The sequence below is a fragment of the Tribolium madens genome, unplaced genomic scaffold (genome assembly GCF_015345945.1).
Source record: "Tribolium madens isolate multiple individuals breed KSU strain unplaced genomic scaffold, Tmad_KSU_1.1 Scaffold_97;HRSCAF=244;Tcas5.2_LG3a, whole genome shotgun sequence".
Classification (NCBI taxonomy): Eukaryota; Metazoa; Arthropoda; class Insecta; order Coleoptera; family Tenebrionidae; genus Tribolium; species Tribolium madens.
Window position 1 is genome coordinate 5,692,440 of NW_025401069.1, and position 20,842 is coordinate 5,713,281.

The 20,842-nt window shown below is 30.9% G+C and overlaps 4 protein-coding genes across 4 annotated transcripts in view; 3 read left to right on the forward strand and 1 right to left on the reverse strand.

Moving 5' to 3' along the window:
* Positions 1 to 3,734, reverse strand: part of LOC123015293 (GTP-binding protein REM 1) — a 30,311-nt gene extending 26,577 nt beyond the window's left edge. Inside the window, exon 1 of the mRNA XM_044414953.1 lies at positions 3,290 to 3,734. Coding sequence (XP_044270888.1) covers positions 3,290 to 3,734 — 445 coding nt within the window. The remainder of the gene's footprint in view (positions 1 to 3,289) is intronic.
* A 7,161-nt stretch (positions 3,735 to 10,895) lies between these two features.
* Positions 10,896 to 12,323, forward strand: LOC123014724 (serine protease HTRA2, mitochondrial-like). Its single transcript, XM_044413973.1, has 3 exons — positions 10,896 to 11,683; positions 11,738 to 11,921; positions 12,102 to 12,323. Exons 1-3 carry the CDS (start codon positions 10,985 to 10,987, stop codon positions 12,152 to 12,154), a joined length of 936 nt encoding a protein of 311 aa, XP_044269908.1. The 5' UTR covers positions 10,896 to 10,984; the 3' UTR covers positions 12,155 to 12,323.
* Positions 12,324 to 13,182: 859 nt separating this feature from the next.
* LOC123014126 (serine protease HTRA2, mitochondrial-like) lies at positions 13,183 to 14,893 on the forward strand. The gene is made up of 2 exons (XM_044413032.1): positions 13,183 to 14,565; positions 14,631 to 14,893. The coding sequence occupies exons 1-2, from the start codon at positions 13,529 to 13,531 to the stop codon at positions 14,800 to 14,802; spliced, it is 1,209 nt and encodes a 402-aa protein (XP_044268967.1). The 5' UTR covers positions 13,183 to 13,528; the 3' UTR covers positions 14,803 to 14,893.
* A 263-nt stretch (positions 14,894 to 15,156) lies between these two features.
* LOC123014127 (pre-rRNA-processing protein TSR2 homolog) lies at positions 15,157 to 16,387 on the forward strand. The gene is made up of 3 exons (XM_044413033.1): positions 15,157 to 15,808; positions 15,863 to 16,001; positions 16,049 to 16,387. The coding sequence occupies exons 1-3, from the start codon at positions 15,707 to 15,709 to the stop codon at positions 16,294 to 16,296; spliced, it is 489 nt and encodes a 162-aa protein (XP_044268968.1). The 5' UTR covers positions 15,157 to 15,706; the 3' UTR covers positions 16,297 to 16,387.
* Positions 16,388 to 20,842: the final 4,455 nt, after the last annotated feature.

Sequence of the window (20,842 nt, forward strand, 5' to 3'; positions counted from 1 at the left end):
CAAAATATCTATCATCATTACATCTATCAAGCGATTAGCTGTAGGAAATAATGTCTTTCATTAAACTGTGTTGGGATACATTAATATTCTCCGCCATATTAACAAACTATAATTCAGAATGTTGCGGTACCTAAGCGGTCATATTGCTTGATTATCACATTCCGCAATAGACTGATAACCGCAACAAAGTTTTCGACGTTGCAAGTCGCTGAATATTCTGCTTCTGACATTTGTCCAGCATTTTAGAATTGTTGTCACGACAATGAATACCCGGCGCCTCCACCATATGTCACATACAGGATTGTACTTAATTTGAAAACTATGAAACCTCCATTCTATCTTGTTTAAATAAAATTTAATGTCACAAAAATTGGTACATTTTTTTTCCTACGACCGTAATAGAAAGTAAGATTTTTCACCCTAATTTCAGAAAGGAAAGTGACCAATTACCTTCCAGGGAGGTAATTTTCTTCCTCATATGTCAAAATTATAATAAAAATATATGTAAGCTATCACACACTTTTCTCACTTTGATATACAAAGGTATATCTATTATTTGTCTTCCTGCTACGAGGAGAAACTTCAAACCTCTGTAATTGTGTCTTGTTTCAAATTCTTTGTTTTTGTAATAATGTTCATGCAAAACATAATCGAGTTAATCCGGTTGAATATGATTAAATTTCAACAAAGATAATTAAATATTAAAACCAACTGGATGAATCACAGTTTTAAATAAATTGGAAGATACCTGTTTGAAAAACCTTAGATAAAATGAATTTAATAAGATTCTTATTTAATATACAATGAGGATTTTATTTCGCTGAATAGGGTTCATAAATAGTGTTAATATTTAGCGAAATGAAATCTTCACTGTATGTATGCATACATGTATTCACGCTGTTAATACTTATTTAGAGCGCAGTATGAAATAATAAACAGACCAAATTGATTATTATGGCAAAATTTTTAAACAGCTAAATATAGAAATCTGCTTTAAAATTAAATCACTCTTGATATAAAACATGTGGAAATGGCTGCTGTTATTTGCGTGAACGCAAGAGCTTGTAAAAAGAGCGAGTGCTACTTGATTACCTATAGAGATTCATGTGAATAAGCATAGAAAATTGCACATCAATCGCATGAAATAGGACAATCTCATTGGAATCCTTGAGTAATACCTAAGATGATTTGAGGATCCTTTGGCTTACTGTCTATACGCTGATGTAATCCACTTTGAGCATCTAATTTCGCTTCACTTTTACTTTATAACTAAAGTAAACTGTTTAGATTGTACCATTTGTTGTCTATTTTTTTAATTTCAAGTTGCACGTAAAAATTTTTATATTCATAGCCTAAATTGAAACAAAAATTTTCGAATGACGTCTGTACGAAACCTCACATTGTTTATTATTTGAAAAGTAAAATTTTTATATTGACATAAATATTTGCTACTCAAGCGAAAAATCCCGCAGCAAAGGGAACAAATATTTGACCAAGCGCCGGAAAAATACTAGAGACCGGCTCTCCGGTTCTAATTGGAGTTAATTCAGCGTTAATATTCAGCCTTTTTATTATCGCAACAATGGCTATGTTTTTATACTATTGTTTGCTTTAATTAGTCAGAAAAACGGAGATTTCGTCCCGATCTTTAATCTTTACCAAGTGGGATCAAAATGGGAAACAATCTCACAACCACGTACTGATTGCGGTTTGATTGATTCTGTCCACGTTTTTCCAACTGTGCTGCTTTTCCTTTTGTTTTCCACATTTGGAAAGAAAGTAAAGCTGGATCCGGTATTTTAAAACTTTTCTCAATCCTGATTTAAACAGCATTATTTCGGAAAGAGAAACGTTTACCTACAACAGACATGTGAAAAGTGCTTCGCTTATATTTTTTTCTCGCTTCATCGTCCTTCAATCCAGTTCGACAGGAAATGTCCCTGCTGACCTGTGAACCTTAATTGAGTGCAAGACGCCACTATTACTTTTTGACCTTATATAAAAGCTTTCGGAAAAGTCACGCGCAAGTTTTTAACAAGCTCATTAATTCTTTACTTTTTAAAGTTTAACGTGAGCTCTGGGGAAAAACTGCTTATGTGAAAATTTACAACAAAATAAATAAAAAAATTAAAAAATTGGTTAAATAAAAATTACTAGATATTTATACTAACACTTAAAAAAAATTGAATTATTAAGAAAAAACAACAAAAGATTAAATTTTTGCAAAATTTTATGTTAGTGGTAAATACATAAGCGATTTTAATATCAAAGACACGAATAATCGTTGTCCTCGTGTTTGTTTTCGGTGATTTTAATGCTTTTCTATCGCTAGAGAAGTTTTACCGTAAAATATTGATAAAAGAAACAAAATACAGTTTATTGAAAAGTAGTTTCAGAAGATTTGTTTTATTGAACTAGTCTACGTTAAAAGTTTAAAGAAGAGGGATTTTAAGTAGTTTATGGAATGGGTTCTCTTAGTATTTTATTTTGAATATAAAAACCTTGTTTGAGATTTAATTTTTTGTCATATGATAGAAATACACAATTTTAGATCTACGAGTATTAATCTTATTTACGATTTTTGTTACATATATTTTTATACGGACTGAAAATGACAATAATTTTCTTCCAATTTTAGTTTGGTGTTCCCGTTTGCAAGATTGTTTATTATTGTCAAAAAATTTGATGACAAAATCTTAACTGAGAAAAGTTGTAGAACAACATATTTACTACAGTGCAGATATTTCTGCCAAATTTTTGCAGGTTACTCAACTCTTGTGCATATTTCATAGCATGAATAGAAATTTACTAGAATTTAATTGTATATTTTAAGGAAAAAAAAATGGTTCACACAATATGTTCTTCAAAAATAAGTGATTATAGATTATATAAATTTTAGTAAAAAAACGTAAAAGTGAGCTAAAAAGTCCTGAATCATAAAAATATTCCGTTGTCCGTTCATAATTTTCCAATTTAACTGTCTGTAAACAAAATAAACGCCTCTTAATATCTTATATTGTCAGATGCAACGCGTCCAACATATACCGAACATTTTATTTTGCGCATAAAAAAACGTTTAGATTGACGGTCAATTAAAAACAATGGCCAATTAAAGAGCGTCCTGATATCATCCACGTATTTAATCAATATGCCACCCTAAGTAAAAGAGAAAACACTAATGAACATAGTTAATTTCATTCTTTCCGTTGAAATATTTATAATCATCAAATAATTAGTTGTTATTTCCGTCTAATAATAAACTCTTTTTGTGTTTGGTTTCCGATTTTACCTTTGGAAGTGAAACTAAACGACCTCAATCTGTACGAATCCTCGTCTTCCTCTTCGGGGTTTCCCCTGGCAGCACGTGTGTCAGGCACGTCTAGAAAAGCCGTCGATTTTCTGTGATAAACCGAGGTTCCTCTCCTTGCGGAACCTTTCCTTTTGATATTGGGAGAGACTTCAGGAGTGACTCCTGCTTGGTCTGTTAGTTTCGGTTCACTGTTACAGTGACCCTTCATTTCTATTTGGTTCGCCGAGGCCAACGTCCGCCGCTTTATGGAGCGGTTGTTGTTGAGTCGGGCACTCTGCGAGCGAGTCGCCGGCTTTCGGCGGCGACTTTGCGGCGTGCCCCCGTTGGGGATGCCCCCCATCGGGGGGATCGTTTCGAGACTGGTAGCGCATATGGAAGCCGATCGAGCTTTGGCGCGCGGCACGTGCGAATGATCATCCGCCATGGCACTGACTGACGCTTTCAGAAGCCCAGTTCAGGCATCGGCAGAGTTCGCGACGTCGTGATGCATGGACGCCATCGCGGTTATTTTGGGACCGACATTCACCTCCCTTGTGGAGGAGACGGATCGGGAACGGGACGTGTGGAACCTGGAAAATGAAACAATGAGGGGACGGATTGTAGGAGCAGATCCAGAACTTTTGTCTGAAACCTAAAAGCAGTAATAACCATCCAAACGTTTTCAGAGCTACTTTATTTTCAAGGTCCGATTGGTTCGCAAACTAGAAATGTTAATATCAAGAAATATTTTACCTTTGACACAATATCAAAATATAGTATACCAAGGTAATTAAGACATTAATTGTCGGGTTGTACAGAACTTTCTTCACAGTACGGTGCTGCCTACCAATTTAGCTTCTGTAGCACTTGGTTAACTTAGAACTTTGTTCTTATAACAATTGTTTTAGTTTGTTTCAGTCACATTTTCAACATTTGAAATTTTCCGTCTAAACCCCACATTAGAATTATTGGGAGTTCGAATAATCGTATTTATTTGAAAATTGGTACATAGCCGTAAACCATTAAGTCCTCCTAAATGAAAATATTTTCAAGATGGCGGCACTTCTGCTTATACCGGAAGTCGGTCTCAACTTTCTTATTTTAAATGGAAAGGTATATTTATTACTACGTTTTTGGATTAATCGGGTTATTTTAAGGAAGTTTTCATCAGCTTTCTCTATACCTAAATTTAGCAGTTTCTGAAATATTTGGAGTTTTTCAAAAATTTTTGGATCTGCACCTTCCAATTTTCTCTAAACAAACGTCAACAGTAAATTACTATTTGACAAATAGTGCCAAAATATGAAAAATCAAAGTTATGCAAACTTAATTATTATTGATAGGTTCTACCATGCGATCATTATTTAAAGATAACAAGTGAGAAAAATTTATTTTTGTTTAATGAACGACATCATAATTTTGTTACACTCTCCATAAATACAAAATAAATTAATTAAATCTAGGATTGACTAGCTTTGATATTCCATATTGTGGCACTATTTGTCAAATAATAAGTCACTATCGACGTTTATTGAGAAACAATATAGAGAAACTATACGAAAACGGATGTGAGTAGTAATAGATTTTCGGCAGTCTTAACAAAAAGTCACCATAACTTAAAAATTATTAAATTTAGGTACATATGAAATGTTAATACAGATCAATGCAGAATTAAATTCTCTTCGATTTAGTGAAATAAAAATTGGGGTATTTCATTTGAAAAAAATGAGTTATGGGTATTTGAATTATTGCAAAAGTAACCTTAAAATTTTAGGGTTTGTTAATTTTTTTTCAAAATTTGAAAACGCCGGAAGAAAGATCTAAACTTTCTCCTTCAAACGCCAAAGAAACGAATTCAAAATTTTAAAAAATAGCAGAGTTACCGATTTTTAAAGTGGACGATGCAGATCCAAAAAAATTTGAAAAACTCCAAATAAATATTTCAAAAACGGCTAAATTTAAGTATAGGGAAAGCTGATAAAAACTCTCTTAAAATGACCCGATTAATCCCAAAACGCAGTAAAAAATATAGCTTTCCATTTAAAATAAGAAAGTTGAGACCGACTTCAGGTATAACCGGAAGTGCCGCCATCTTGAAAATATTTTCATTAATGAGAACTTAATGGATTATGGCTATGTACCAATTTTCAAATAAATACGATTTTTCGACTTTTAATGTGGGGTTTAACGGAACACTCTGTATAATGTTACAGCGACTTTCCAACAATTGAATTACTTCAACTGTGATCTATTTTGTTGATTTTCCTAAAAAAATGAACTGGAATATTTTAAAGTATTTTGACACTACCTACTAATAAACTTATAAGTCGTCGGAGTCTTCTCTGCATTGCCTTTAATTAATAACAAATGAAAACATATAAAAAGCATTTTTTTCTTAACTTGATAGAAATACTTGTAGGGATTGAGGTGGAGGTTCTATCCCTGTGACCCCTTTTCGTATCCGTTCCTGCTGATTATCGCCGCTCTGTTGTGGTGATTAAAGCTGGTTTGGGATCGTAGTAAATGCTTCGTTGGCATAAATAGACCATTTCAACCATCAAAACAAGTTGTCTCTTAAGTCCTTGATTATTAATTTGCTGGATATATTATACACGTATAGAATGATCGGAATTAATTAAGAAGTGGTCGCCCAAAGCAATTTAAATGCAGATTTTACCGACTTATTTAATTTGGTGCTCTTGTTAGGTAGAAAATGTTGCCCTGGGACACAATTTCACAAAGGATTTTCTGTCTTGGTCACATGTTACACATTTTTGCCACTAGTTATAACGTATTTTTAAGCGGATTATAAAGCGTGTAACTAGAAGCATTCTATGTTCTTTCTAAAATTATTGAAAATAGTGTAGAAAGACTTTTGATGGCAAAATTAACTTTACTGTTAAGTTAAATGTAATGAAAAATTGATATTAATGATACTCATGTGTGCTGATATTTGTATACACTATACCGACAATTTTAAATTAATGAGATTGGCTGTTTAGCTCGGAAATATACCATGAAATATTAAATAGACATCAAATAAAATGAAAAATGTAATTTTCAATATTCTCTGCTTACTTTTTTTGTTTTAAATTAAACAAAACAAAAGCTGTTTGCATCAAATCCCAGAATATCCAAATATTTAACGAAACAAATACTACCAATTAAAGCTGGGAATTTTATCAATATTGATATAGGTATTGATATATCGATAATTATTGCTGATACACCAATATTTCGATAAATAAATAGATCTTTATTTTTATATTTAGATTATGTGAGATCTCACGACGATTTATAAATCAATTTTTAATTATTCTTATGAATCGTAAAGTAATTATAAATATAAAATCTCAAGCTATTATATATAAATATGGAGAATATTTCGTTAAACATCAGATTAATTATTATCAATATCAACACTTTGATATAGCGGGTGTCCGGTCTCAATTGCGAACATAGGGATTTAACATGGTTTTGTTTATTTTTGCTGATTTCTGCTTGCCAATACAACCTATCAGGGGCGGACTGGCCAGGGGTGCCGGGGTGCCACAGCACCCCGGGCCCTCCAGTCTTACGGGCCCCCAATTATGGTAGGCTTATTATGTAAAGAGCTSATTGAAATAATATCAATAATTTTAAATTTGTAAACAAACTTTCCACAAYGCATAGAGCTAATCCATGAAGTGCTGAATTGCGTTTTTCGCAGARGCTAAGTTTGAAGGAATTAAAAAATTGCCATCATAACAAATAAAACTATAATTTCTATAATTTCAATGATTTACACGCATGTAAGAAAAATTCCACGTGGATTTATACAAATGATTCAAAAATTTGTGTCATAATTTTAATCACGAATACTCCTCTACAAATGACAATAGATAGCATAGTATTTATTAATCCAACTCATCAAGCAATAGAAAAATTACAGCTTTTCTAATCATCAAGAAATAAACAAATGTTCCTTTGGATTTAATGAAATTTACTTTAAATATGACAGCATTGACAGCGATGTCATTCGTAGTGGATTGTTTCCAAGGTACGCAAATTCTGATTTTGCAGCGCGGTTTAGAATTTAGTTTAAACTGAAATAACTCGAGAACGGTACATTTTGGCGATATGAAACTACCTTTTTTTTGTAAAAAAAATGATTGGGCTTTTAATTTTTGATATCAAAAACAGAAATTAATAATCCGAAAAGAAGTTATGATACAAAAACTGGGAGGACCTATTGCTACCGGAAATGTATAGCTTCTACAAGACTTCCGTTTACACCAAATCAAAGAGTGTCTTTTTGTAATTTGATTGTTGTAATTTTCATTATTTTTTTTTTAAATTATTAGTGGACATACATAATGGAAAAATCTAAATATAAGTATAAATTGGTGCACAGAAACAAAAAAAAAATACAAAAATTAAAAGCCACTGAAGACGTTCATCTAAAAACTTTATTTTCGTTTATTAAACCATCATGATTTCAACTGACGTCCCAATCTCAATAGAGGAAACAAACTCCTTCAAAAAAAAAATATTACATCAAGTGACAAGTAGCTTTTATCCATATTTTTATTGTATTGTATATTGGGCCCTCATTTCAACTTAGCACCCCATATAAAAATTTGCCAGTCCGCCCCTGCAACCTATATCTAAGTAAGGTGATGAATTTCGCGTCAAATGATTCCAAAAATAAGAATAAAAATGGTATTTTTACTTTAAAATACAATTTTCAAATTTGAGACCGGACACCCGGTATAGTAGATATGGAGGAGATAGGTATAAACATTGATAAATCGGCATATTCATATGTTTCAGAATATCAACACATTAATATTCAAACTAGGATATTGCCTGCCGACTTCTATCAAAAATCGGTAGGGGAGATTTAAATATATAAAATAAAAAATGAAGATAATTAAGATATTTTCACTTTACATGTGCAGCAAGAAGTTTATTTATCAAAACTATTCCTCGCAGATTAACAAACGAGTTGTTCTGTTGTTTTTAGCAAAATTCAATTTAGCAATTCGTAACATTGTTGAAACTACTGCTAAAATCTCTTATACCTAAGCTAAAATTACGAATTAAATTAGCTGCACTGTATTTTTTAAATACGAGTACCTATTTGAATGTCTTTCAATTTTAATATCTCTTCCATAATTTTTCAGTATTGTGCAATTAAATATTTGACGATATTCTTAAAAGAGTTTAAACTTCACACTAAGGATTCATTTTAAATACTTTGCTACGGCTCAACAGTTTTCATTTGTTCTCAAGTGTTCATTAAAGGATATTATTTTCTAATTACATTTATTCATTAAAAAAGTATTTTTCAGATTAATAGCATATTGTTTCCTTATTTTAGAACTTTCTAGTTTAGCACTATTTTAAGTTTTTAAATGACTCATAAAAAAACCTTTGATGCTGTATCTTGCCAATTTTTTATCTCCTTTTAATAAATTACGTATTAAAAGAAATTATTTTAAAAACACTTCATCATGTACTAAATTGATATTTTTTATTGCCAGATAACTGTCAGGTTTCATTCTTCTTATTACCGTACCGCGTATTATGTAAATAGACTATTTGAAATGACTATTTCATTTTCATTAAAAGAAAAAGCTCTTTTTATTTAATCCCAATTAGAAATGTTTCAAAATGATTTTGCCGCTGTAAGAATAAGGTATTAGATCTCAACAATCTTTGCGGATTTTAAATTTACAAAAGAAGACAGGGCAATTTGGAAGAGACAACAGTTTATCATTGCAAATTCTAATAAACTAATTCGATTTATAAAAAAAAATTGTCTTTAATTGGGTACCAGCTGATTTGGTTCAAAATCGAGAGAAGAGCTAACTTTACTTTAATTATTTTTAGTTCTCTTTTCTCTTATTGTGAAACATTTCAAATTAATGTTTTAATTTCTTACAGGTAAATAATGACTACCTTATTTGTCTCATATCGCAGCTTGTTACTTGATTCTATATATTCCATATTTTTGAGGTGAAAATTTTTGTCTTTACGTTGGTCACATTCAAAAAGCTGTAAGTTGCAAATGTAAAAATTAAAAAAAGATAATACGTTTTATAGTTAAAACCCTTGCTTGAAAAAAGAATTTCTCGAGAGCTTTTGGTCTATTTGTACAGGGTGTTCCATTTTTATTGTTACAAATTTAATCAGGTGATAGAATATTCAATTTTAAGATAAAAGTTTCCTAGAACATATATTGAAAATTTTTATATAAAGGAGCCACATCCCCTGAAAAATGTGCATCTTTTAATGGATTTTTCCAATATTTCAGAAAATTACAAAATTTGGTACAACTGATTACCTTTGTATACCCACATGAATTTAAAGATAAAATGTCGAAATTTTTACTCAGGGGCGTCTTAAACTGGGGGGTTTAGGGTAAAAAGTACCGTATCTATTTTGGCGGTTAGTTTTTGCCACTTTCAGCCACAAAATTCTAAATTTCATAATTTTTTTTAGAGGTCTCTTGAGTTTTTTCGATAAAACTTTTGTTTCACCGTTTAAGAGACCCGTGATTAAAACTTTCGACAACTGGTCTTTAAATTCGTTCAGATGTTTAAAAGTAATCAGCTGTACCAACTTTTGTAATTTTATCTATTCTGCAATAGTGGGAAAACCCCATTAAAAACGCATCTCTTTCAAGAGGTGTAGCTCGCTTACGTAATATTTTTTGATACATGTTCATAGGAAACTTTTGCCTTAAAAATGAATATTGAATATAATAATAAAAACGAAACACCCTGTATAACACCTTGTATTACACATTTATTTTCTACCTTAATTGTTTCTTCTTAATACTCCACTATAAAAATTTAATTAAACATAACATACTATCAACAAGAAAAACTGTGCAACATAATACCTTTGACCCGTGATTTTTAATTAACTGTACTGATGTTGGTTCTTGTAAACAACACTTTAATCTTTTGTGCATAAATTTTCCACATTAAAATAGAAAGAATATACTCTAAGCTCTACCTTTATCTTTTAACTTTGAAACCGCTTTCTTTATCCCGATAATTCGTATCGCTAATATAAACGTCCAAAATTGATTCTTGTTAAGAAAATCATCCTGGAACAAAGCTAGAGATGGAAGCAAATCGATTCCTGAAACGATTTCAATAATCGGGTCTTTGGTTTGGTTCAGTTAACTTTACGTTTTGATTTGATTCTGTTTCCCACTGCTTGATTTTAAAATATTGAATGGTAATTTTTATTTAAAAAATCTCATTATTTCATACTGGAGAATAATTGAATTTTTTCATTGTAACTAAAGTTTTTTTTTATTCGAATAATTACGTTTAAGAAGGAAATGACTCTTTTATTTCTACAATAATTTCAGCTGAGGTCTCGTGCCAGATTGAAGTAATGAGATTAGAAAAGGTTCGCTTATTTACAGAGGACGATTCCTACAATCAGTGGATTTAATAATAGAATTTTGTAAAACTCTAAACCGGATTTTGTCGTTAATTAAAATGGTATATCCTAATGTATTAGTAAGCAAAATAGTGTTATGTTCGTAAATAGGATGCAGACTGACTTTATTTGTGAGGTTTAAAAAATAGACAAAATTTTAAAAATCAATCAGTTACTGTCATGTACTGACGTTTCATAAATTTTCGTTTTAGTGTTTTATCATACTAAATTCACCGTAGATGTGACCAAATTATGACGATATGGTCAAAACTTTATAAATTATATCTTCTCGGAAAAGTGAAAGTTTCTAAATTTGCTCCTTCAAGATACACTCCTGGGAGACGCTTCTACACCACTGCTTTTTTAACATCATGTGCCCTTGCATCATATTTACTCTATAAAAACACCACAGGCCTCACCTCTTCAAAACTTTCGATCGGGATAGATCACGCACAGGTTAAAAATATATGGTACGATGATAATAGGGAATCCAAGAAGGATCTTCCTAGTGTACTAAAAATTGCAAATGAGAGGCAAAGTAATCGTGAAAAGTTCAATTTTATCAACAACGTCGTGAAGAAGTGTGCGCCTGCTGTTCTCTACATCATCATTAGTGACCCATCTCAAGTGGATTTCGACACAAAGAGCCCTGTAATCACATCCACTGGTTCGGGTTTCATAATCAATGAAAATGGTTGGGCATTGACAAACGCTCACGTTGTATTAGAGCAACCACAAAGCATTATCAATGTAATCACATATGATGGTTTGGCTTACACTGCAACACTCGAGCACGTTGATGTCTCAAAAGATCTAGCCCTTATTAAAATTAATGCCGATAAAAAGTGGCCGGTGTTGGAGTTTGGGTCTAGTAAAGATGCTATAGTGGGTGAATGGGTCGTGGCTTTGGGAAGTCCGTTATCTTTAACAAATTCGGTCTCGGTTGGAATCGTAATATTTCATTTTTAATGTTTTGTAAAAAAAAGGTAGAATGGTTTTTTAAAGGTGAGCTCCATAAATCGATCAGCTGAAGACATCGGCTTGAGAAATTATCCTATGACCTACATCCAAACCGACGCTTCCATTACATTTGGAAACTCCGGTGGACCATTGGTTAATTTGGATGGACATGTGATTGGTATCAATAATTTACGATTGACTGCTGGGATTTGTTTTGCAATTCCTGTTGGTATGTATCGTTTAAAGTGTTAATGCTGTAAAATATGATTTTTGAATAATAAAAATTAGTATGGTTCTTAAAAATTATTGAAGTTTTTGATAGATTCCTGATGTAAATTAATAAAAATCTTATTTTGCAGTAGTAGATAACAAATAAACCCTTCTCTTAATTTGTTGTTTCTCTTTTCAGATTATGCAAAAACATTTTTAGATAATATACATTTTGACCACAAAATAAAATGAAAGAAAAATATGCAGATATTAATTATTTAAGATTAAAGATTTAATAAATAAAAACCATATTGTGGAATTTTGTAAAAAAAAAATGTAACAGTTTTACGAACAAGGCTGTATAATGACTTAACTTTGTATTGTAACAAAATAAATTTGAAGAACTATTTTTTTCATTTAAGTTCTGCGAAATTTTCTTTAGCAACATACAGGGTGTTTCACACAACTTTACGAGGCTTGCCCCTAAAGTACGCACCTCAATATACAAAAGTCACAAAACATTGGATAAAAAAAATACCATCCACGACAGTAGTTGTCAAACTAATCACTGTCTCATTAATAGTCATAAACTGCAGTTTTTCAGAAACAATTATTATTTGTTCTATTAAGAGACGGCATGAATATGTTCTCTAGTTTATCTATCTTAATCACTAATTACCTAAAAATGTTGGAATTTTTAAAAGGGTGAACAAACAAGAGAACATTATTCAATTTTTCAAAATTTGTAATCGAGTTTGTATCGGAATATGTATTATTAATTGCATCTTACAGGCGCAGGCTTTGTAAAATTACGTGAAACACCTTGTATAAGGATTAACATTTCTTCATATTGTTTTAAAATTAAAACATTTGTTCTTGAAAAGTTATATCTGAATGCCTTTGGTGTGCAATTAGGAACAATGTTGTAAAGTTTTAGCTTTGGTTGTGTAAAAATAAAAAAAAATATCATTGGAAAAAAATACTTAATACCTGATACCTAGATAAGGACTTTATAGTTACATTGTACTCCTACAACATACCCTACCTCTGTCTTCAATTAAATGAATGATTAAATACGATTGTGATTCTGAAATTAGTAATAAGTTTTTACGCATCTAGAATATTTATATACATTTTAACAAAAAAGTTGCTTTTTACAAATCTCTTTTTTTTAGATCCCTCGTATATTTTTCAATAATATTAAATGTTATGTTGCACTGGCCTACACAGGTGTATTGCTAGTTGTCTATATTAAATGTCAAATTGTACTGACATTGACATTTAATTTTGACAGTTATTTAAATAGTTGTCACGTTTTTGTAAAAAAATATGATCAAAACATAATAATCGCAGATTCTAATATAAAATCAGTAGTTTGGAAAACAAATTAATCAATCTGGACATTTTGGCAGTCTTTGACCGAGAGGTATGAAATCTTTTAACCAGAAGGTTATCGAAGTTCTTTACAATTACATAATACTACGTACTATAAGGAAAAAAGCTGTAGAAGAAGTTTGACATGAATGCTGAAGTTAAACTAATCTTATATGCATTTTACTTCATTGACGCAATAAAATAAAAACATTGTTGTAAACAGGGGCACGAATTTTGATACTGTCCCTAAGAATGTCTCTATTTAGAAGAATTTTTTTGCGTAACCACGATTTGCGTGCATTTTTTAATAAGCCTTTTTACTACAAAGAAACAAGAATATTGTGTAATACGTCAGATATTCAAGAAACAAATTCGGACAATGCAATGCGAAACCGTTTAAAATGTCTTTTTCTCATGACAGCCGGCTATTTAACTTACAGATTATTTAATAAAGATAACGTGCTTCCAACAGCATTAGCCGCTTCTGGTATGAAAAATCGCAAAAAGGAGCTCAATTTTGTTGCTGATGTAGTGGAAACTTCAGCACCTGCTGTGGTTTACATTGAAATCAAAGACACCAGAAGGGTTGATTTCTTTTCTGGAAAACCTATTACAATATCAAACGGGTCTGGTTTTATAATCAGGGAAGATGGCCTTATCTTGACCAATGCACATGTTGTTGCCAATAAACCCCACTCCAAAGTTGAAGTGAAATTACATAACGGAGTTACTTACAATGGATATGTGGAAGATTTTGATATGAAAAGCGATTTGGCCATTGTTAGGATTCCAGCAAGGAATTTGCCAACAATGAAATTAGGAAATTCCTCAGAATTGAGGCCTGGAGAATTTGTTGTGGCTATAGGCAGTCCTCTAGCTTTAAGTAATACAGTAACATTTGGAGTAATCAGTTCTACACACAGAGGCTCAGATGAATTGGGGTTGAGGGGCAAGGATATGGTGTACCTCCAAACTGATGCTGCTATTACTTTTGGGAATTCAGGAGGACCTTTGGTTAATTTGGATGGAGACGCGATTGGTATAAACAGTATGAAAGTAACAGCAGGAATTTCATTCGCTATTCCAAGTGATTATGTAAAGGAATTCTTAAAAGAAAGTCTCAAAAAGACTGGGAAGGCGAAGCACTCTAGGAGGTACATGGGAATTACAATGCTCACATTAACGCCCGAAATTCTGAATGAGTTGCAACAAAGAAATCAGTTTGTTCCAGCTGATGTTAAGAGTGGGGTTCTAGTCTGGAAAGTTATATTAGGATCACCCGCTGACAAGTAAGACATTTTACAAAAAAAATAGTCATTAAATTAACATCTTTGTTTAACATATTTTCTTTCAGTGGAGGTTTGCAACCAGGAGATATTGTTACACACATTGATGGGAAAGTGATTACTGGTGCTAATGATGTGTATGGTGTTCTTGGCGAAACCAAAAATAGAACTATATCTATGACTGTTAGTCGGCGTGGGAAGAAACTGGAAATATATGTAACACCTGAAAATTTAGATTAATTTAAATTGCTTCTATAAAATTAAGTTCTTAATTGTTTATGTATCAAAACAACATTTTTGTTATTGAACATAAAACAGTCGATTGATTTTGTTTAGGACATTATGATTTATAAAACAGCCAAATGGCATTAGCAGTTATATAGTACATGCAATGATAAACGGGTTGATGATTTAATTAACAGTATGTATGGAATATAAAAACTTTATTACTTTTTACATCTTTGTTTTAAGAAGGGTAACTTTGTAAATACCGACATTATTAATAGTAAGAATATGAAAAATTAACACAAGTTTCACCTAAAATCACAACAAATAATTATCAGCCACTAGTATAGTGCATTTACCGTTTTAGGTATTTCCAGCATTTTAATTAGTTAAATGCGTTCAAAATGAGCTTTCTTTCTGGCATAGGCCCCAAGACAAGCCAAAATTCCAATGCCACTAATAAAAAGTCCAAGAATTAAAGCCAAGGTATCTCCAGAGTCAAACATCTTGGATTCAGAAGCCTAATGAGTGTTGTTATGTTTTACTATAGTTCAGTAAATGTGATAAAACGGCTTGTTGATTTTTAACTTAACCTCAAAACATTTGACGTTTAATGACAAGACAGGTTTGCTTTGCTACGTTTTTCTTAGGGGGCGCTTTCTCATTCTTAAATTATTTTTGATTTTTGTAGAAAACTAGTTTTTGTAGAAATAGAGAGAACGAAGCTTTATTAAATAATTGTTGGAATTTTTATATTAGCCTCTTTCGACTTTTTTTTTTACATGTAACCTTTTTGTGAATTTGAGGTTATATCACACCCCGTTCAGCTTGATGCCATGTGCTATTGTTGCTAAACGTAATCAACAAATGTTAGAAGTGTTGTAATTGATAAAGGGTTTTATAATTATATCTTACCATAATGGAAGAAGCTTTTAACAGAGTTGTTCAACACATTTTTAACAATTGGACTGCCCTTAAATTGGCTGTGGAATACTCTGAATCTGGGTGTAATCCTAAAGAGGTAAAGCAGACTACAATTATAATACTTTTATAAGTTTTAGTGGATGATTTTTAGGTGGTGAACGACTTTATTAATTATACAACACAGTACTGCTTGTATGAGTCCAATGTAGAGCCAGATGGAATACAAGAGGCTTTAGATGACATTTTAGATCAAGAATTTGATACAATTTGTGAAGATGGGTCAACAAAAGGTTTGGTTTTGAAATTCTGTTTCTTTTTTTTTGATTTAATCTTTCAGAAATTGCATTGCTTCTGTACCGATTCGTGGATTTACTTAAACAAGGAAATACACAAATGTTTGAGGAAGAATATCAGAAATTACCTATTGGTGCTATGAGTTCTAGTAAGAGTATAAAATCACAAAATGAAGATATGAGTGAAGTTTGTGAGGCAAATACAAGTGAGCCCAATATTGAAAAGACTTCAGAAATACCAATGGAGGAAGATTCAGAATGGACAGAAGTAAAATCAAGGAGGAGACGTTAAAAGTTATTTATTGAATATTACAGAATTGTTTATGGAAACAAAAATTTATACAAAAAAGGTAATTAAGTTATTTAAATAAACATTTTAATAATGATTCTGGTACCTTTTGTAACTCATTAATAAAGTATATAAACTTTATAATATTTTTTTTAACTATATTACTTCGTTATTTAATTGTAAAATTTAGAGCTTAATGATAGTTTTTTTACGTCATTTAATATTTTTCATTGCCTAAAATGCGTTTTTTATTTGAAAGGACAATACGTGAAAAAATTATTGGTTTATATCTATAAATAATATCATTTTCACAATGTGTAAAGAATTTGTAAGAGGTTACTGAATGCGCCTGATGTCCGGCAACCAATTTTACTCTCTATACGAGGACGATTGGAAAGTCTTTCGTTACTAGAAGAAAACTAAAACTAAAAAAATTGAAGATGTCTAAATATGTTTTTTAAATCGCAACTTTGACTATAATAAGAATGTTAAAATTTTCAGTTGGCTAGTTTGTTTATTGGAACCGGACTTTATGTTTAAAGAGAATTGGTATTATTACCAAATTTTATTGTTTTGGCATTTTAAAGGAAATTTACGATTTCATGCATTTATTCAATAAAATCAAAGTTAGATCAAAAGTAGATGTGTTTCTGCTTGTTTGCGATCATTTAACGAAAGTCTTTTTTATTAAAAAAAACATTACTCCAAGAAATATACTTTTTCGGGTGCTTTATTTATTTGATTTAGTTTATTTTTCAGGCAAATTCTCGTTTGTTTTAAGAGAATCGATGCAAAAAATAGCAAATTCAAGCTTCCAATTTTGCTTTTGATGTGTAAATGTGTTTAAATTTTGATTTTTGTGGATTTTATAATTAGGTACGGATCCTCTTACAAAACAAAGACACTGATTTAGCACAAATTATAGGGCTTTTAGTTTTTTTTTCCATTTTAATAAATACATATTTTGCTTTATTCAATTTCTTCTCAATGTTGACTTCTTTTTTATTTTCTCCACAATGCCTTCTTACTTATTCATGTTGTACATATTTTCTGTATTTAGTTTAATTATTCAGTAATAAAAGTTCAACAGAACAGATATCAATATAATAATACAGGGTGTTTCACACAACTTTACGAGGCTTGCGCCTAATGTACGCACCCAGATATACAAAAGTCACAAAACACTAGATACAAAAAATACACATTTAATTATTCAACTTTTGGAAACCCATGACAGTAGTTGTCAAACTAATCACTGTTTCATTAATAGTCATAAACTGCAGTTTTTCAGAAACAATTATCATTTGTTCTATCAGCAGACGGCATGAATATGATTCTAGTTTATCTATCTTAATCACTAAATAACTAAAAACGTTGTAATTTTTGAAAGGGGTGAACAAACTAGAGAAGATTATCCAATTCTTCAAAATTTGTAATCGAGTTCGTATCGGAATATGTATTATTGATTGCATCTTACAGGCGCAGGCCTTGTAAAATTACGTGAAACACCCTGTATAATACAGTTATTTATGAAAGGAATATTTCTGAATTATTTGCCGCAACTTATTATACATATTGCAACAGTTTCTTGATTTCAAATTTTGAAAATAATTATAACTGAATCTACGATGGCTATTATTAATCTTGTCTCTTTCACGTTAAAGCAAAAATCATTCCTCAACCGAGGCGACATGTTTTGTTATCGTTTAACAGACTTTGATTTCTAATATAAAAGGAAGAACATATTTAATTTAGTAGTTAGTGTCATTGGTATTGTTGTTGGTTGCGGTAAAAAAATTAGAAATACCCTCATGAATAACACTGTAGAAACTTTTCATACACAAACTTTTTGGCTTTATTTTTCTACAGTTTTTGTATCAATGACAATGTAATATATATAAAATGTAATATAACATATTAAATTAATGTATCTTTTGTACTCAATAGATAAAGAAAATGGTACTTTTCGTTTTTACGATTCATTAAAATTCTTGAGCATTTTTTCTGATCGATTGATTGGAAGAAGCTGTACTTATTAAACACTTTTTTTGTTTCACATGCAAATTTTGCATCAAATAGTTTCTTCTTAAATAGAATTACTAGTAGATTAGTAGGTACTAAAAAATATGTACCTACGAACTTGTAAACGAATAATAACTTAGCACCGCCATAAATTGCCTCGTAAGTCGTGGTGGGACTTAAATTTAGTTCTGTTAATCGTTAAATTGTTCTAAATGATGGGGTCGGAGTGGGAAATCTGTTTTCTGACCACAAATCATCGAGCAAAGTGTGAAATCGACCAGTTGGACGCAATTGTTCGCGACAAATGACGGGAACAGGCGCGAGACCCCTGCAGAGTCCATAAATTCCGCGCTCCACGTGAACCGAGGGTAATTACCGGACGTGATGTATGACGCGGGCCATGGCTGGGCCCACATGCCACCCTTAGAGGAGCATAGCGAGCGGTCAGGGCCCCCATATATCGCATAGCTCTTAGCAATATGGAATATGAACGCATTTATAATAAATGACTGAATTTTTAATTTCCTTGTAATAAAAGATGCAAAAAAATTGAACTTAAGTGTTCAATCACTTCCTAAGAATTGGGAAAGGTTTTAAGTTATTTCAATTCTTTAAATATAAATGAGTAACCAAGAACATATTATTTTGGTTGTATATCTAATTTATTTCTTAATGATTAAAAGCCGTCTGTTATTTTAATGGGTTGCAATTACATAGATTGCTCTATAATAAAATCAATTTTTTAATGAGCAGTATAAAGTTGTGTAGGTCTGTCTTATAAAGCACTATAAAATAACATTTTGTATGTTCCCTGGCAATTTGATGTGAACGAAGATGAGAATTCAACAGTTAAATACTATAAAATTTTATATAGACTATAAATTTCTAATGCGAAATTCGAAAACTTTTAAACCATCTTATGTATTTATCGTCCTTATTTAATTCAGTTTATGATCTATCATAACTCATGCATTATAGAAGGTTTAGAAGATTTTTCTTCGGTAACAGAATACCTCCGCATATACGATGCCATTATATTCACTTTTACAGTCTTTCAATTGTATTATGATCAATAATAAAGTGCGGAACTATTTTTAGCTGTAAAATTTATTGATAGTTTTTCAGATTATCTACTTACGTGCACATATTTTATGTAGTTAGAGGCAGACATTTTTATTCACATTGAATCAATTACGAAAATATGTAATTAGAAATCATACGAAGAAAATTCATTGTCTTTTTTAAAAATATACAGGTGCGCCAGAATTCACGCCCCAGAGAAAAATGTAAAAAAGGTAAGATACACTTGAGTGCAAAAAAAAACGCAAATTGATTTTTTTATAATGCAATTAGACCTGTTAATAAATGCCAATTATATTGTTAAAAATTTTTTATTTTTGTTTAATACAAATTTGTGATTGAAATGATTTAATAATAAATGTTAATGATGAAAAAGACACGGACTATGACACTGCACTGGCAAGACTCGCAAGACTACCAAATATAAGACGTTTCTTTTGATGGTTTTCTAACCTTTTTGGGAACAATCTTTTTCACACTATGTAAATCTGAAAAATATTACAATTTTGTTTTTGACAATTTGTTTTTTTTGCACTCCAGTGTACCAGGAACATGGAAAAAATGTTAAAATAATTCTATCTATAAAAATTTCGAAGTTATGAAAGTTTAAATTTTGCACATTGACTATTTATTTCTGTTGTAAAAATAATTTTCCAAGTTTTTTTGCTACAGTCTATTAGAAGATGAAACAAGGAAACTGTATTCTAAATTGTATTTCTATTCAATGTTATTTGTGGCTTTTATTTGTTTATGTTTATTAAAACATATAGGTACAAGATTATCAATATCATTAAATAGACATAAAAAATGTAAAATGTCAAAAAATAAATAAATATGTCTAAATTCAATTCTAAATTTTTTGACAATTTTTCCATATTCTTGGTATCTTATCTACTTGAAATTTTTCTCTGGAGTGCGAGTTCTGACACACCCTGTATTGTTAAAGAAACAGAAAAAAAACAGGGGAAGTGGAAATATTTCCGGAAATTTCTCGTAAAAGCGTAATTCTCCGGAAAAATAAGTGTAATAATTATTTTAAACAGAACTAATGAAATTTGAAAAAAGACTATGAAGAATATAATAAATCGAAAACGAAGTTTAAATCCTATTTTGAACAACTCTTGTTTTGAAAATGTTGGGTTGACTGAAATAATACAGTATGTCCTCGGATTGAGTTTATAAAAAGAAAAAGATTTGATTAATTGATTAAAAGAAAAATTAACTTTTATTCTCACTGAATCAGAATAATAAAGTTTTAATTACAAATTTGCTCGTTTCAGGTGAAGCAAAAAATGTTTTTCTTGTGCAGTTTTGGCTTAAAATCAAAGATTTTTTCCTCTTGTAAACCCAATCCGGGGACATACTTATATAGGTATAATTTTAGTTTGCCATTTATCTTTTGTTTTTGGTCTAATAGCATTTTTAAACCACTGACTGAAAAATGGTG